The 19,164-nt window shown below is 45.8% G+C and overlaps 1 protein-coding gene across 5 annotated transcripts in view; it reads left to right on the top strand.

The window, feature by feature from the left end:
- The window catches only part of TTC28 (tetratricopeptide repeat domain 28), a 1,476,681-nt gene that overhangs the window by 786,006 nt on the left and 671,511 nt on the right, over positions 1–19,164 (top strand). For all 5 annotated transcript variants that reach the window (XM_033956276.1, XM_033956279.1, XM_033956281.1 and 2 more), the window contains 3 exons: positions 4,297–4,444; positions 5,960–6,232; positions 16,044–16,174. In XM_033956276.1, the coding sequence (XP_033812167.1) occupies positions 4,297–4,444; positions 5,960–6,232; positions 16,044–16,174 (552 nt within the window). The remainder of the gene's footprint in view (positions 1–4,296; positions 4,445–5,959; positions 6,233–16,043; positions 16,175–19,164) is intronic.

Genomic DNA, 19,164 nt, shown 5'->3' with positions numbered 1-19,164 from the left:
ATAGGAACTCTATGAGCGTCGGGAGCAGCGCAGAGCATCCAGCCGGCGCTAAAAACAGCTTTTGCGATTTTATAAAAGGAAGGGGGTGGGGTTAAATTTCTATCCTACGCCACCCACTTTGCAACCGCAAATGCAAGGAGAACAATGAGTTGGGTGCGATTTTTCTGCCTTTGCGTAGTTGCACCCCCGCCTGGTTAGACTGCTTACGCATGACAACGGTTACAGCGCTGCGAGTACAGTTCTGTTCACCCGACCTTATAATGCGAAAGCAGATCCTGAAAACATACAGAAAGAGGCAAGGAAATTGCTCCTTTATGACGAGTAGAGATTTTTCAGTTTGCAGAAGAGATGACTGCGAAGAGGATATGATTAAGATTTATAGACTCATAAGCAGTATGGAACAAATTCATTTGGAATGGTCTGCTTGCTTGTTCAGATAGTACGAGAGGCAGGGGAGACACCGTGAAACCAATTTGTTGCAGGCTGAAAAGAAATTTTCAGATAGCATTTTATGATTAAATGTACAATTACGCTGTGGAACTTCTTTGTTCGAGGTTGTAGCCATGTGCATTTGTTCATGAACCATTATTAGCCAGGTGCACTTTGGAATCGCCACCTTAGTTCTGGGGGGTAAGGAACGGGGGAAGGGTTCTCCTCATTAGAATCCAATTGAGCGGGTTTGGCCACTCGTAGACAAGTTACTGGGCTTAATGAACCATTGGTCTGACTTACTGCTGCAACTATATATCATTTGTATAGCGCTGAAAGGCATATGTACCTCTGCACATTTTGACATGTAATAGACTGACATGTAATAGACTGTCCCTGCTCAGAAGAGCTTACAGTCTAACTTGGACAGACAGACATGATATAAAGGGTTGGGGATGCAGAGCCCAAGGTGAGAGGAGTTAGGAGATAAAAGCAGTCTTGAAGGGTGACGGGACAATCGCGCGCCAGACACCAGCGCGCTGACAATCGAGCGCTGACAATTCGACCTAAGACACAAGCGCGCCACGGGAAAACTTAGTTATAAAGAGCTCTGAAGCGGGGTGTGAGTGGGGAAACCCCCCCCCACACACACTTTACTGCATAGTGTTCGTGTTGCCGTTGGGGGGGGTGCAATCCCCCACATTATAGAGAAAACAAAACTTTTCCTGAAAAAAAATCGGAAAAGTTCTGTTTTCTCTATAATGGAGAGTTCCAACCCCCCCCCTAACAGCAGCGCAAACACTATGCAGTAAAGTGTGTGTGGGGGGGTTTCCCCACTCATACCCCGCTTCAGAGCTCTTTAAAACTGTTTTCCCGTGGCACACTGGTGTCTTGCTCTGAATTGTCTGCCCTCTATTGTCGGCGCGCTGGTGTCTCGCCCGTGACTGACTATGAACTGTCTCGAAGAGGTGGGCTTTTAAGTTAGGGCTCCTTTTACAAAGCTGCGCTAGATTGCCGCACGCGCTAGCCGCTATCACCTCCTTTTGAGGAGATGGTAGATTTCCGGCTAAATCCAGGGCGTGCGACAAAACCGCTAGCGCGGCTTTGTAAAAGGACCCCTTGGTCTTGAACAGAGACGTAAGGATTCGGGCATGTTTGTTCCAGGCATACGGCACAGCAGGATAGAAGAGGCGGAGTCTTAGGGCTCCTTTTACTAAGGTGTCCTAGCGTTTTTAGCGCACGCAGGAAATTACCGCGCGCTACGCTTCTAGAACTAACGCCAACTGAATTATAAACAATAAGACAACGAATGGTTGAGTAAGAAAGGCATAGGGCTCCTTTTACAAAGATGCGCTAGCGTTTTTAGCGCACACTGGATTCCGAAAAATGACCGCCTGCTCAAGAGGAGGCGGTAGCGGCTAGCACGCGTGGAATTTTAGCGTGCGCTATTCCGCACGTTAAGGCCGTAACGAACCTTTGTAAAAGTAGCCCATAATAAAGGTAAAATTAAAAAAAACAAAAACAAAAATTGTTATACAGTGGTACCTTGGATTACAAGCATAATCCGTTCCAGGAGCATTCTCGTAATCCAAAATGCTCGTTAATCAAAGCAAAGTTCCCCATAGACAATAGTGGCAACAGCAACAATTGGTTCCAGAACCCAGGGTATGTATCTGTTGGGGCCGGGTGTTCAGCGCCGTCTCCTCTGTCCGCCTCCTCCGTCCGTCATGAAGAACAACCCCACAGTGCTGCTTCGGGGGGGATGCCTTTAATGTGCCAGCCGCCAGAGAACCTGCAGTGCCGCTTCAGAGGGATGCCTCCTCCATCCGCCGGCCAGCCCTCCATGTCAGATGCCCCTCGCATGCTGGAGAACCCCCACCGAAGTCCACGCAGCCGAGCGCTGCCCCACCTGCACACCACGCACGACACGCACAATGCCGATGATTGACGCTGTGCGCGTCACACGCAACGTGCAGGGGGGACAGCTCAGCCGCGCAGGCCCAGACAGAGGTCCCCCAATCTGCGGAAGGCACCCGACATGGAAGGCTGGCCGGAAGACGGAAGGGGAATCCCCCGAAGCGGCGCTTCCTGGACTGTAAGTGCTCGTTTATCGGGACAGTGCTCGGTTTGCGAGTCAAAAGTTTGCTGAGTGTTTTGCTCGTCTTGCAAAACACTCGCAAACCAGGTTACTCGCAAACCGAGGTTCCACTGTACTTTTAAAATGGAGCGTTTGACGGCTATACAGCAGGGAAGGTACAGGAAATTTATGAATGTTTGGGAGCCGTTGACTAAGGGCTCTTTTAACGGGGCTTCAGCGCGCGTGACTTTTCATCACGCGCTAACCCCCACGCTAGCCAAAAAACTACCCCCTGCTCAAGAGGAGGCAGTAGTGGCTAGCGCAGCCAGCGGTTTAGTGCTCGCTATTATGCGCCTTACACCGCTACCGCGCCTTCGTAAAAGGAGCCCTAAATTTTGTAAGGAATGATAACCGACTTTATTTTACTGACCTTTAAACATACACATCCAGGGAGGGGGGAGGGGTTTGTACTGGAATTGTTTGGGAGAATTTTTAGATAGTTTCTTGTAGTTTATTTTCTTGAATACTAGGTGGAGGGGGGAAATAATTGCGTATTACTATATGTAAGTTTATTGTGCTTTTCTTGTAATATTATATGTATACTAGTGTTATAGCCCGTCACATTAACGAGTGCTAGAATATATGTGTGTCTGTGTTTATTTCTTTCTCTTTAGCCGCTTTCTGTATTTCTGTCTTTATTTTTCCTCAGCTGTCCACCCATTCTCCCTTCCTTTTACCTTCCCTGTGTCCACCACCACCCCTTCACTGCTCCCCTTATCCAGCAGCAATCCTTCTCCCCTTTTTTTATCTCCCCCTGTTCAGCAGCACCTCTTTCCTGTCCCCCTGTCCAGCAAAGACCACCCTTCATTTTTCTTCCCCCCCCGTCCCTTCCCCTGTTCAGCAGCACCCCTTACCTCACGTCTGCCCTCAAGCCGACATCCGGGAGACAGTGAGGAGATCCACGTGCATGCGTGCAGTTAAATTCGGAGCTTCGATCTGGCCTGCTTCCTGCTCGCCTTGCTGTATTGTACTAAAAAGTACAATACAGCTAGGCAAGCAGGGAGCAGGCCAGATCGAACAATAAACGGTAAACAGAACCCTAAGCGCGCATGTGCACTTCTACCTGCGGGGCCCTATAGCTCATGGAAAACAGGATCACGGGGTGGGTGTGTTCATGCGCGGCTTAGGGTTTTATTATATTAGATGAATTATTTGCATGCACAATTGTAGTTGGAAAATTTAATAAAGATATTAAAAAAAAAAAAACCAAAAAAACCACCAACAACAGTGAATAATTTCCTGGATATTCAGTTCCGGCATCCAGGTATGGCTCGATGCTGAATATTTGAGTATAAGCTTTAAGAGCTGCTTTTACGAAGCCGCGTTAGCGGTTTAATGCGCATAATAGCGCATGCTAAACTGCAGGCCGCGCTAGCCGCTACCGCCTGCTCTTGAGCAGGTGGTAGTTTTTCGGCTAGCGCGGGAGTTAGCACGTGATAAAGCCTCTAACGCAGCTTTGTAAAAGGAGCCCTAAATGTCGTGACCAGCATTTTAAGTTCGTAGTGGTAAACCGTGGTGATTTATACAGGGAGGGGGGAATCTTTCTGAACAGCCATGAGTTTATGTATGTGTGTTGAGGGGGGGGGGGGAAGGCATTCTGTAAATGGTGCTCTGGAATGAAAATTGTTTATAGAATACCACTTAGAATATTTGCACCGTAGCATGAATATGCTATGGTGAATAGTACCGTAGCGACCCATTTCCTGAAATTTTCTTGCTTCTTATTTCAGGCATACTTCCGACAGGGTGTTGCCCTTCAGTACCTTGGGCGCCATGCAGACGCGCTGGCAGCGTTCGCATCTGGACTGGCTCAAGATCCCAAGAGTCTGCAGCTTCTGGTCGGCATGGTGGAGGCCGTCATGAAATCTCCCATGCGGGGTGAGTTGGACAATGTCCCTCTGAACAAATGCCAATAGAAGATGACTGAAATGAAAAAGCTCTGAGCAAAAGAGTTAATTTAAGAACCATCCACTTTATTAAATTCATACGTGTGGGAAAGCTGAACAGGAAAAGGAATCGGTTATGGTGTTAAAACTCTTTGACTTCATTGGTGATTGATGGCATAGAAGAAGTTCACATGTTGATTACCGGAACAGAGAACCTTTCAATGGAAAAGGCCCTCTGTTTCAAGCAGTACGACGTATATAGTTTTAGCTACATATAGTCTACTATTGAGACAGACATGGAGGAAGCCACTACTGTCCCTGAGATTGGTAGCGTGGAATCTTGCTATGCTTTGGGATTCCGGAATCTTGTTACTCTTTGGGATTCCATAATCCTGCTACGCTTTGGGATTCTGGAATCTTGCTCCTCCTTGAGATTCCAGAATCTTGGGGTTCTGGAATGTTGCTACTCTTTGGAATTCTGCCAGGTACTTGTGAGCTGGATTGGTCATGGCTGGAAGCAGGAGACAGGTCTAGATGGACCACCAGTCTGGTCCAGTATGGCTATTTTTATGTTGTTAAACAATTATTATTATACATAGTAACATGACGGCAGATAAAGACCTGAACGGTCCATTCAGTCTGCCCATTAGTTATACCCATTTAAAATACATGATTAAATTAACTTGTCTCTTCTTTGATATTTCTGGGTCATAGACTGTAAAGTCCACTTGGTATTGTCCTAAGTTCCAAATGATGAAGTTGCCGTCCAAGCTCACTTCAGCCTATCCAACCATCCTATTTGCAGGATATCTACCATAAAGTCTGTCCAGTAACATCAGTAACATCCTCATGTTCAATGTTAGTGGATTATGATTAGATTGACGATAGACCAAAGAGTAGCAACATTCCAGAGCTGAGACTGTGATGTCATAATGCCTCATTCCACCAATGCCTAAGAGCCAGCCTCATCAGTGATGTCACAATGGCTTAATCCTATACTTGACTCATACATTACATTAGTGATTTCTATTCCGCCATTACCTTGCAGTTCAAGGCGGATCACAAAATAATTATCAAGGATAAGAGAACTGCCATACGGGGATAGACCGAAGGTCCCATCAAGCCAACTATCCTGTTTCTAACAGTGGTCAACCCAGGTCATGAGTATCTGGCAAGATCCCAAAGAGTAAAACAGAATTTATGCTGCTTATCTTAGGAATGAGCAGAGGATCTCCCCAAGTCCATCAAACCAGATAAACATTTTAAAAATGGAAAAAATGGAGTCTTCTCTTATTCTTGTGGACTTTAATGGAGACCGAAGATGGCTTCCTCTTTTCTGTTCCCTTCTACATTGTATCACTCATAGATGCTTTTTTAACATAACTAATTGGGGATATTATCTATCTAAGCTATAGTTATTTGTGGTATGAACTGAATGGAATAAATTTGTAGTGGAGCATTTTATTCGGCCTGATGGAGTAATTTTGCGTATGCTGACACCTTGCAGAATCTTTGGAGCCAACCTATCAGCAACTTCAGAAGATGAAGCTCGACAAAAGTCCGTTTGTGGTGGTGTCGGTGATCGGGCAGGAGCTGCTGACAGCCGGACATCACGGTGCTTCTGTGGTGGTTTTAGAAGCGGCTCTGAAAATTGGAACGTGCAGCCTGAAATTAAGAGGGTCTGTGTTTTCTGCTCTGAGCAGCGCTTACTGGTCCCTGGGGAATACAGAGAAAAGTACAGGATATATGCAACAAGACCTGGAAGTAGCCAGGACTTTAGGTAATGTCATGCCTTTGCGTTTTACACTTCATTTGTACAAACAGGATTACTCTTATTTATTTTTTACCATTCTCCCAGGGGAGCTCAGAATGGTTTACATCAGTGGTTCCCAACCCTATCCTGGAAGACCACAAGGCCAGTCGGGTTTTTGGGATAGCCCTAATGAATATGCATGGGACAGATATGCATGCCTGTCACCTCCATTATATGCAAATTTCTCTTATGCATATTCATTAGGCTATCCCAAAAACCTGACTGGCCTGGTGGTCCTCCAGGACAGGGTTGGGAAACACTGGTTTATATGAATGTATTCAGGTACTCAAGCATTTTTCCCTGTCTGTCCCAGCAAGCTCTTTATCTAATGTACGTGGGGCAATGGGGGGATTAAGTGACTTGCCCAAGGTCACAAGGAGCAGCGTGGGTTTGAACCCACAACCTCACGGTGCTGAGGCTGTAGCTTTAACCACTCTGCCACACTCTTCCCATTCTCTTCTTGGTTGGGCTGAGAACATTTCAGCGGCCCCTCGTATTGTGATGTCATAATGCCTCAGTCCACCAATGCCTAAGAGCCAACCTCATTGTCGATGTCACAATGGCTTGGTTTCCCTATACTCAGGCCCATTTTACGAGATTCATTTGCCTCATTGAAATGAACAAATGTCAAGAAAGGTGTGGAATAACTTGTAAGTTTCATGGCTCCACATTGTGTTTATTTAAGTTTCCATACTGTTCTCCCAAGGGAGCTTAGAACGGTTTACATGAATTTATTCAGGTACTCAAGCATTTTTCCCTGTGTGTCCTGGAGGTGGGCTCATGATCTATCTAATGTACCTGGAGCAATTGGGGGGGGGGGGGGAATTAAGTCAGGGTCAGAACAAGCACTGTGGGCGGATATGACCCCACAACCTTAGGGGTTCTGAGGCTGCAGCTTTAGCCACTGCACCACGCTCTCCGCCTCACTCAGCTCTGTGAGCTGTGAATGAAATGTTTGACCTTTCTGTTTAGATGGTAAGCTCTTTTGAGCAGGGACTGCTACCTTCGTGACTCTCTACAGTGCTGCGTACGTCTGGTTGCACTCTAGGAATAATTCACGGCAGTAGCAGTAACCTGAGTAGTGAGTAGGTTTCAAGTTTCAAGTTTTATTTATATTTGATTAATCGCTTAATTAAAATTGTTTCTAAGCGAATTACAATATATAAAAGTAACATATAATTAAACATAATATTAAAATAAGAAATAACATATAAGATACTATAAAACTAGCAATTTATACAATGAATACAATTTAAAAATTAAAAAAAAGAAGGATTTACATAGCAAGTATATATAATGAGCTAATAAATTTATACAATAATGAAAAAGATATCAACATAAAAAAGGAAGAATTAGGAAAAAAAAAGTGTGGAAAAGAAGAAGAAAGAGGAAGAGCTCAAAAGTAATTTATAAGTTAAAAGCATCCTTAAATAAAAAGCATTTTAAATTGTGTTGTTTCGAGTCAAATATGTTTCTCGTTGAGGAAGCTGCCGCCTACTATTTATTTTCAGTAAAACTTCTCCAGACTCGTATGGACTGGTAACGAAAGAACGCTGCCCACCCATCTTAGATTTACAAGCCCCCAAGTTATGCGTTGAGCTGAAAATTCCTCTAAATGTAGGCGCTTTAAAGCGAGACGCCTCAAGTAATTTTTTTGCCTCTTGTTAGGTGCCTCGCAGCTGACGGCAGTAGACACCGTCCCCGAAATACAGGGAAGGTGTCGTAACATGGCTGAGCTGATCTTATGGGGGTCACAAGATAAAAGGGGAAGAGGCAGGGATGGATAGATAGATGGGGAATAATCACAAGGGCTCTGATTGGTACATGCTAGAGTAGGACGCTCCAAAGCTCAGCTTTTAAAGGAGTTAAGAAATGGGTTTTTTGGGGGGTGGGCCCCGACGAGTTAAGAATTTTTTCAGTCCTCTCACCCTTCATGTTGCTGAGGCAGTGATAGTACTTGTAAGGTTTGGGGATGGGGTCTGGTCACAGCGGAGCTTCTGCTTCCGTTCCCCATTTGACTGGAATGAATGACTGGGGGTGTTCAAATAGAGATGTCAGCTTGGGATCGAGGGGAGGGCTGGGGGGGTACATGTACTGTTTGTTGCCATCATGAACCTCGGGGAATGGCAAGGTTTTGCATTACCAAGAACCCTGAGGGGGGGGGAGCTCTCTTCAAACTGCTTGACTAAAGTGGCATCCAGATAGTTCGATGCAGTCTAACTTACACTTTTTGCATATGAAAAGTTAAAGTGTTAAAATGAGAATTTCATAAGATATTGTTATGTGGGGAATGCAGCTGGTTGTGTTGTCCATGGCTTCTACCCATAGGAAAGGGAGATTTGATACACTGCCTTTCTCTGGTCACCATCAAAGTGGTTTGCATGTCATATCCGACCAAGAAGTTGACCTTGCGGATCCACAGATGAAAATCCCAAACAAACGACTGTGGAGACTGATGCTGCTGATGTAGACTTTTTTTTTATTTTTTTTGTTCAAACATTCTCTATTCAAGTTTTTCAATAATAACATCGTGTCAAACCACTCAATAAGAAAAAAAAACCAATACAGCAATATCCACAGAGCACAATCCAGCATACATGAACAGGAAAATTAAACATCTTCATTCACAATATAAGATTGGAAAGTGGCCCCCATATATCGCACAGAACGAAATCGAGGAGTAGAATAAGCATTTTCCATCTCAAACTTATGAGTCAAACAAACTAAATTCCACCAGGAGGCCTCAAGTAAATCATGATATATTGTCCAATTTCTAAGGATCACTGTTGATGTAGACTTTATTGGAATAAAGTAGTCAATGAAACATCCACAGCTTGATATATAGAACCCTACATGGACCGTGTTTCGACATAAAAGTCTTCCTCAGGGGTCCAAGTGTCGTTTCCTCACAAGTGTGTAAGAAAGCTACGTCAGAGAATGGCTTGTAGTTCAGAGCAAGTGAACGTCTATATATCAAGCTGTGGATGTTTTATTCACTACTTTATTCCGATAAAGCCTACTTCGGCAACATCGGTCTCCACAGTCATTTGTTTTGAATTTACATATATCACATGGGATAATGGTGGCTTATATGACTTGCCAACTATATAGATGTCTCCAAGAAATTCAGGATCTTCAAGCAGTAGGAGGGAGATAGCAAGGGTGCTGGCTTGCCCCCTGAAGAGTTTTTTTCCAGTGAAAAGGCCATTTCTCTTTCCACACGGGCATAGTAGGCCCATTTTTCAGCATTTTTTTTTTTTTTTACAGTTTGTGGAGGCAGAAGAGTTTTTACGTTCAAGTTTCAAGTTTATTAGGTTTTTTTTTTTTTTTGTAACTGTTTATTTATGACAAGAGAAAAACATCACAGCAAAACATCAGGAATATCCAACTACAATACAGGCAGGTAATCTGCAGATCAACAAATCTCCTGATGTCACCCCCCCACCCCCCCCCCCCCCCCCCCCCCCCCTAGTGACAGCCCCCTGCTCCCCCCAAAAACCCAAGAACACCACCAATAGGCACAATTACACCCCAACGTGAGGAAAAGTAGAAAAATCAGAAAAGAAGTGGACCTAAGGTCACAGACCCCCAGTAAGAACCCCAAGAAGACACACCCCCACAAAACCCATCCGGCCGAAGCCAATAACTCAGCTGACAACAGAACTATTCATCCCCAAACCCTCCATTGCCAGGTATCTCCCCCAAATATCGTGATATTGCTGCCATTTTCTAGTCAACAGGGCCGAGAGCCGATATTTCTCACACACCCATCCCAATTTCTCTCGCACCAGAGCCAAAGTAGGTGAAGCAGTACTGCGCCAGTGTTGAGCCACAGTCAACCTAGCCGCTGTAAAAGCCAAGCGCACCAATCTATCCTGGGTGTCATCTACCCCTCCAGAGGGAAACCCCAACAAGGCCACCTCAGCTCTTTTCGCGAGAGGCACTTGAAGGAGAGCCCCCACATACTTAAACACCTGGCTCCAGAAGTCTTGAATGGAGGGGCAACTCCACCACATATGAAAGAATGTTCCCCGCTGCCCACATCCCCTCCAACAGAAGGCTGTGCCCGTAGCGGACATCTTGCTCAGAGTCACTGGGGTGAGATACCAGCGCACCAGCATTTTAATCGCATTCTCCACCAACATAGGGGCTACAGCTAAATGATGTATCCTATACGAAATAGTTTCCCACAGAGATGCCTCAAACACCTGCCCCAAGTCCCCTTCCCAAGCCAGTAAATACGAAGGCTTCCGGCCTTTATCCTGATGCACCCATTTATACAGCAGCGAAATGCAACCTCTGCGCACCGGGGACCCCAAAAGCTGCTCAAAGTCAGAACAGCTATAAGCTGCAACATCTGCCCTTTTAGCCTTCTGCAAATAACTTTTCACTTGTAGATACGGGAAGAGGTCCTTAGAATCAAGCTGATAAAGCTTTTGGATCTCTGGAAAAGCACGAATGGACTCTCCCTCTATAAATTGGCCAAAGTAGTGCAACCCTTTCCTTGCCCACCGCACAAATATCCCCCCATCTCTGCCCGGTACGAAATCAGAGGCAGTGCACATTGGTAAATGATGCAACCCCTTACTACGACCCAAGAGTTTGCCAGCCTCTCCCTTCCACACCCTCATTGTCCAATTAGTAAACGGGTTAGAAATGCTTCCCAACTCCCGTGCCCCCAAGTCCCCCCACATAAGCGACCCTAGGGTACGAGCCCCACCCGAGCCACTCAAAACTCCCTGCTCTACCTGCACCCACAACTTCAAAGATGGCGCATGCCACTCCACTCCCGCTCGGAGTTGAGCCGCGCGGTAGTAATGCTCCAAATGGGGGAGTCCCAGACCCCCTTCCGCTTTAAACTTGAACATGGCCCATTGAGCCACCCTGGGTCGTCTACCTCCCCACACGAATCGTAAAAGGTTCCGCTGCCATCGGAGAAGATACTGTCTAGGGACCTCAATAGGCAAAACCTGAAAAAAATATAAGAACTTCGGCAGTACCAACATCCTAATAACCTCCATGCGCCCCATCCAAGACACATATAATGAGGCCCACCGATCCATATCCCTAGCTAGGGATGCTACCAAGGGAATATAGTTAAGCTGAAATAGGGATGTCCAATCCACCCCCAACTGAATACCCAGATATCGTATAGGGCCCTTAACCCATCGAAAGGGCACCACCCTCTGAATACACGGAATATCCGCTACCGGGACCGATATATTAAGTATCTCCGTTTTTGTCATATTGGCTTTAAAGCCTGATAAAGCCCCATAGTCTGTCATAAGATCCTGAAGGGATCTAAGGGACTCCGCCGAGCCCTCCACAATTGCTAAAATATCGTCAGCAAATAAGGACAATTTATGCTCACCCCCTTGAACCCGTACGCCCTTCACCCCAGAGGCTAGTCGGATCTTTTGCGCAAGAGGCTCAATCACCAAAGCAAAAAGCAAAGGTGAGAGCGGACAACCCTGTCTCGTTCCCCGCCTGAGCTCAAAAGGAGCAGAGTATACCCCATTAATTTTCACACACGCCAGAGGTCCGTTATACAAAGACAGAATCCAAGACACATATCTGGCCCCCAGACCTACATGGTGAAGAACTGCCTCCATAAAACGCCAATCCACGCGGTCAAAGGCCTTCTCGGCATCCACCGCCACTGCTACCCAAGGACCTCCACTGCGTCGGGCCTGCCAAATCAAGTTCAAGACTTTGCGGATTCCATCTGCCGCCTGCCTTCCCCCTATGAATCCCACCTGATCTGGGTGAATAAGTGTCGGCATGTGAGGGGATAAACGATCAGCCAGCACTCGAGCCAGAATTTTGGTATCAATACCCAACAGTGAGATAGGCCTGTAGCTCCCACACTGAGTGGCATCCTTCCCTGGCTTTGGTAAAATCGTGATCCCAGCCAGCCGCATATAAAAGGGCAATTGGGCTCCCTCTCTCAGATTATTGTATAAACGCACCAACAATGGAGCCACCAATGTAGACATCTTCTTGTAAAACAACCCCGTGAACCCATCTAAGCCCGGTGATTTCCCCGGTCTCAATTGTCTAATCACAGTATGTACCTCCTCCAACGTAATGTCCTCATCCAGCCCCTGCGCTTCACAGGCCGTAAGGGATGCCAAGCCCAAATCCTGAAGATACTTCCCAATTTCTTCCCCCGACCCCTGACTCTCTGGCGTATAAAGCTGCTGATAGAATTCACGAAATCGTGCATGAATAGCCCCCTCAGCTGTCAATGTTTGTCCCGAGCCATCCTTAATAGCCATAATATTAGACTGCGTCTGCTGCAGGCGCAGACGATGAGCCAGCAATTTCCCCGCTCTATTACCAGATTCAAAGAACCTTAAACGAAGACGTTCAAGATTGAATTGAATCTCCTCATCCTCCATCTTCCCCAATTCCGCCCGAACTTCCCTTATCCGAAGCCCAAGGGGAGCTCCCCCCTGGCCCCTCTTATGTTGATCTACCAGTTGACGTAAAGTCTCTCTCAGACTCCGTTCCTTTTGCAATTGAAGCCTCTTTTTATGAGCGGCCATAGAAATAAGCTCCCCCCGCAGTACGGCCTTCAAACTTTCCCATATTGTTATCGGAGAGTAGGAATCAACATTATTATGCTCCAAAAAGTCCTCAATAACCTGTTCCACCTTGCGAACCATCTGTGGATCTTTCAATAAACTATCATTCAATCTCCAGTAGTGATCCCCTACTCTCGAAGCTCCCCATCGCACATCCATCCAAATGGGAGCATGATCTGACCAGCCAATGTCCCCAATGGAGGACCCCAGTAGTCTACCCCCCCATCCCTTATCCAGATATAGCATATCAATTCTAGTATAGACCCCATGAACATGGGAGTAGTATGTATAATCTTTATCCAGGCAATGCTGAGATCTCCACCCATCTACAATATTGAGTACGTCAACCAAATGTCTAAGGCGTTTCCTATCGGACTTAAGCCGGTCCCCTCCAACCCCCGTAGAGTCCCACCTGGGATTCATAACTAAATTAAAATCCCCTCCCACAATCACCGACCCCTTCTTAACCTGCAGTACCTTGGCCAATACCTCATCGAAAAAAGAACCCTGTTTAGAATTCGGGGCATATAAATTCACCAGGGTGACTACCTCCCCATTTATCTGCCCCACCCAAATCACCCAGCGCCCCCGCTCATCCCTCCATTCCCGTTCAGGCACGATCTTAAGACGTTTAGCAAACAAAATGCCCACCCCTGCCTTTTTCCTTTCTGTCCTATTAGAGGCCCAGACCCTTCCCGGATATTCTCTATATTGTACCAGCTTCTCCCCAGGACGCACAAAATGCGTTTCCTGAATGAAGCTGATATCAATACGCAGCCTTTTCAACTCCTTCAACAAAAGCTGGCGTTTACGTGGCATATTGAGGCCCTTAACATTGAAACTGCCCAATCTCAAAGAATCAGGTCCCATGACCCAAGAATCCTGCCCCACACCCTGCACCCCTCTTCCCCTTCCCCCTACTCCAGATCCAAAAGCCCATGCTGTCACCTACCCATCCCCCTATCCCCACCCCCCACCAGCCCCACCCCCCTCCCAACCCTACCCATATCCACCTGCTCCTCAGCCCTTCCATGACTCCGGGTGACCCCCCCCCCAGCTCATGAACCCCTCATCCATTCCCCCTCCCCTCCCCAGCCCCCCAACAAGCATTCATCCTCAGTCTCACTCCCATAGGCACCCTCTCACACTCACCCCCATGAAGAAAACCCCTCACATCCAACCCCCCACACAGTCCCAGCCACACATCTGCCCAGTCAAGGCATTGACAGTCCCAATTGTCCAAGTGCAGCCAAGCAGGATCCGCTATTGTTCACTCGCCACTGCTCACTCGCCAGTGCCATTGGAAGGTCCCGCTCCGCCTCTTCCACATGGTTCCTCCACCGCTCGACCACCAGCACCCGGCTTTCGGGACCTGGTCACCCGCTCTCTCCAGCGAAATTTCTCTGACTGCTGGGTCCCTTGCCGGTCCGACATCAGAACCTCTCCAGTAAGGATCCCCTCCTTCCGCAACAGTTTGCCAGCCTCCGCTACAGTGGTCACTTTCTTATGGACACCGTTAATAGTGAGAAGGAGCCCAAAGGGGAACAGCCATCTATATCTGAGGTTGTTCTGCTTCAGGATCATCACGATCGGGCGAAACTCTCTCCTGCGTTGCAAAGTAATAGCAGAAAGGTCCTGAAACACCTCCACTTTGTGGGTCTTCCACTCAAACGACCCCAGATCACGGGCCTTGCGCACCATCCGCTCCTTGTCTGCATAATTGTGGAGACATGCAATAATGTCCCTTGGATAGTCATCTCGCTTGGGTCCCAGTGTGCGATGAGCCCGGTCCACTTTCAAGACCCCACTGGGCTCTCCACCGTCGTCAGCCAGGGAGAAGAGAGAGTGATATATCTCCTGCACCACCTTCACCGCATCTGCATAATTCGCCGATTCTGGTACACCGCGGATGCGGACATTATTCCGGCGGGACCGGTTTTCCAAATCCTCCACCCGGTGGTAACAGTCCTGCCAGTCCTTTTGGGCTGCCTCAAATGCCCCACTCAAATTTTGTACCACCTCCTCCTGCTCCCCCATTCTCCTTTCAGTCTCCTCCACTCTCCCCATGAGGTCGGCTATGTCCCTCTTGATTTCTTTCACTGCATCCCGGATTTTCCCTTTGACTCCAGCAACTTCCTGCTTAATGTCGCAGACCCATTGCTGGAGGTCTGCTTTAGTCACAGCTGCGGAAGATGAATCCTTTCTCCGCAGTCTCGGAGAAGACCCCCTCTCCGACTCTTCATCGGACCCGCTCTCCCCGGACTCACGCTGGGACGCGCACGAGGCTCCGCGCGACTGGCGCAGGCCGCTCTTTTCTGGCGCCTTCTCGTGCGGTCTCCCTTCGTCGGGTTTCTTTTTAGACGGCATATTCTGAAGCTGCTCCGCTGCACTCGCACAGCTCACCGGGTGCCCCGCTCGCTACCGCGGCTTGCCTGCTCCTGATCGGGGGAACGTTCGCTCGAGGATCAGAGCTCCGGCTCTAACCCGCCATTCAGGGTGGTGACGTCACCGGAAGTCTCATTAGGTTTTTTTATATACGTGGGCTCACAATCTATCTAACATACCTGGAGCTATGGAAGACTGAGTGACTTGCCCAGGGTCATAAGGAGCAGCACGGGGTTTGAACCCACAACCCCAGGGTGCTGAGGCTGTATCTTCAACCACTGCACCATTTCGTCCAGCTTGCCACCTGTTGAGTTGGAAGTTTGGCACCACATAAATTGACTTGAATATATACTTGTACCTACTGTATGTTTAGCTATGCATCTAGTGGGAAGGGTCCACAGCAAGGGTGTCAAAGTCCCTCCTCGAGGGCCGCAATCCAGTTGGGTTTTCAGGATTTTTCCATTGAATATGCATGAGATCTATTTGCATGCACTGTTTTCATTGTATGCTGATAGATCTCATGCATATTCATTGGTGAAATTCTGAAAACCCCACTGGATTGAGGCCCTCGAGGAAGGACTTTGACACCCCTGCTCTACAGCCATTGAGGAATGCATGCAACCCTGTGTTGTAACAAATTTCAAACTGATTGTGAAGAAATTGAGTGCAGACTGGGTTGTATCTATTTCCACTTATATACAATCTTGATAGATATATTTTTAGAACTCTGTAGATTTATGGAATATTGGGAGAAAGCCCTGCGCATTTATTAAAATGATGTTTGTTTCTTTTCTAATTGGTTCTAGGTGACCAGTCGGGAGAATGCCGAGCTCATGGGAACCTGGGCTCCGCATTCTTCTCAAAGGGAAATTATCGGGAAGCCCTTACAAACCACAGACATCAGTTGGTGCTCGCCATGAAGCTAAAGGAGAGAGAGGTAGGATGCCAATTCAACAAAGCAATCACGTTGACGTTCTCTCGCTGAGTACAAATATTCTCACCAAGTTAAATGTTTTATCAGCCTAATTTTCTGCACTCTGACATGGAAAAGCTTTTCTTTGTCCCAAGCATTGGTCGTGTTAAGTCTTCTGTTAGTCGATGCCCATGCTTAGCGAGCTCTTTACTGAACTTTCTTGCCAGGCCTTCTATATATTGCTTTGGAAACAGAAATGAACATGGCATAATGGAACAAGACAAAAAAAGCATTGGCAGGGCCCTGTATTCAGCTCTCAAAGAACATCCACTGGCTGAGAATAAATAGAAATAGATAAACGTGAGACACCTCAGTACGGGCCTAAATTTGAGACGTTAGTAACTTTTTATGGCCCCGGAGCAGAAAACTCATAGGTGACCAGCACCAGGTTTAAAAAACCTTAATAAGTCCTGCCCCGTACATCATTCGGTCTCAGTAATAAATAATTAATGTGAATAAACGCTCAGAGACTTAAAGAGCGAAATAGAGGGCCGATAAACGGCTCAAAAAGCCCCGCCCTTCAAATAAATACTTTCAAAAATATATCAAAAATGCAAAGTGCTAAAGTGATTCAGATAAGTCTAATGAATGGACTGATTAGATTGTGATCTGTGACTATTGAGTGTTGGGACTTATACAAGAATCTTGAATGAAATATTTTTCTTCTATCTTTTAAAAAATATTTTGCACTTTAGCGCTTTGTATTTTTGATATCTTTTTGAAAGTATTTATTTGAAGGGCAGGGCTTTTTTGAGCCATTTTTTTGGCCCTCTATTTTGCTCTTTAAGTCTCTCACTGAGCGTTTATTCACATTAATTATTTATTACTGAGTCCAAATGATGTACGGGGCCAGGACTTATTAAGGTTTTTTTAAACCTGGTGCTGGTCACCTATGAGTTTTCTGCCCAGGGCCATAAAAAGTTACTAACGTCTCAAATTTAGGCCCATACTGAGGTGTCTCACGTTTATCTATTTCTATTTATTCTCAGCCAGTGGATGTTCTTTGAGAGCTGAATACAGGGCCCTGCCAATGTTTTTTTGTCTTGTTAAATTATATTTTGGCAGTTTTTTTTTAGAGTTTTGGATTGCATAATGGAACAAGACAAAAGCCAAGTTACAATCTTAAGTACTCTACTGGAAATTGGGGTTGGCTACTGCTGTCCTGCACCATTCATAATTAACAAAGTGCAAGAAGTAACAATTTCATGTTTGAATAATTTTACAGATATTCCTCAAAATGCTTGTTTCTATAGCCTATGTGCCATAGATTTAAATGTTATATGTTCCACTGAAAATATGAATAATTGTGCAATTAACCAAACCCACATTGTGTTGGAAATCAAAAATAAACTCAAAAAGAATTAACACAGTTCAGTGCATGATACCAAATTGTGTAATGGGGGAAAAAAGATCTCAAATACTCCTGTGTCAAAAAACCCCTGAAGTTTTTGAAAAGGCACTTCAGTGGGGCAAAGGATACTATCATAGGTAAAAAGAGCAACCCTCATTTTAACACAAACATGTACAAAAACTAATCTTTTCTAATCATGTGCTCCAGTCCCTTTTTAAAAAAATGTTATGCTGGATGCTTTTATTTTTATGTGTGTTATGATTTTTGCTTATTCATCTATCAAACTCTATCCCAGCAATGCTGAGAAGCGGGAGGGTGGGATATTAGCCAGAACTAATGGTGGCAACGCTGAAAAGCGGATATTAAACTAGCCAATAGGCAAACATGTTATGATGCAAAGGTCCCGAGAAGGATTCAGCTGAAACCACTGGCACAGAATGAAAAAATAAATCCAGTCGGCAACAGAAGTGTAAAGAAAAGCACACTTACCTTTATCACGCAACGGTGGCCTGACCGTTTCACGCAATGGCTTCTTCAGGAGATGTGTCTCCAATGCCGAACATCATAAAAAGTTGACAGTAGTATGCCCTTGAGTTCGGCATTGGAGACACATCCCCTGAGGAAGCCATTACGTGAAACGGTCGGGCTCACAAAGTTCCTATGAGCATTGGGAGCAGTGCGGGCCATTCAGCGCAGCTCTTTGCGCCTCTTCGATCAAACTGTGCTTGGAGTTTATAGTGCAGAGAGCCGCGCTGCTCCCGACGCTCACAGAGTTCCTAAGAGCATCGGGAGCAGCGCGGGCCATTCAGCGCGGCTCTTTGCGCTAAAAACTCCTAGCGCAGTTTGATAGAAGAGGCCCTAAATATTTTTATTGATTGTAAATTCTCTTATTTCACAATAGTAAAACTTTTCATCTTGCCTCTGAATTCCCTGGTGCTATCTGCAATATGAATTTTGATTCCTTAACTCGTGGGGAAGGGGACAAGTGTGTTTATGAGGTTAGCACAATGCCAGTGACAGACAGAGGGGCAGCGTGGTGGCTGAGGAAACAGGTCTGACTAAATTTAAAAAACTGTCCAATGAACATTTTCAACGGAACAAGTGATTAGCAAATACCTTTCACAAATTTTGGTTTAATATTAAAAATCTAGATGAGAAATATAATTATCTGCCCTCAAGCAGTCTTTTAATGACACGATTGCTGGCATCTGCAGTTTCACTATTCTTTTGTTAAATATTTAGTGCTACATCTACATTAAAAAATCTTGCGTAATGTGTAATTAGGATGAAAATTAGAAATGAAAACCATTATTGCTCTTGCAAAGTGAACTAATTGTCCATTGAGGTCAAGTGAATAATGTTGGCAATTTGATCAGTCTTTTGTAAAATATGCGATGTTACCTCTGCATTAAAAATCTTGAGAAATGTGTAATTAGGAGGAAAATTAGAAACAAAGACTATTATAGCTATTGCAAAGTGAACTGTCTAATTGTCCATAGAGGTCACGTGAATGATGCTGAGATGTAATATGGCAATGCAGAAGATGAATTTGGAACCGAAATTTGTGTCAAACAGCGGGCACTTCTGTGAAAGGGAACTTGTT

The sequence above is a fragment of the Geotrypetes seraphini genome, chromosome 8, assembly GCF_902459505.1.
Source record: "Geotrypetes seraphini chromosome 8, aGeoSer1.1, whole genome shotgun sequence".
NCBI lineage: Eukaryota > Metazoa > Chordata > Amphibia > Gymnophiona > Dermophiidae > Geotrypetes > Geotrypetes seraphini.
Note: the sequence above shows the minus strand (reverse complement) of the source record. Positions and strands in the feature narration are given on the sequence as shown.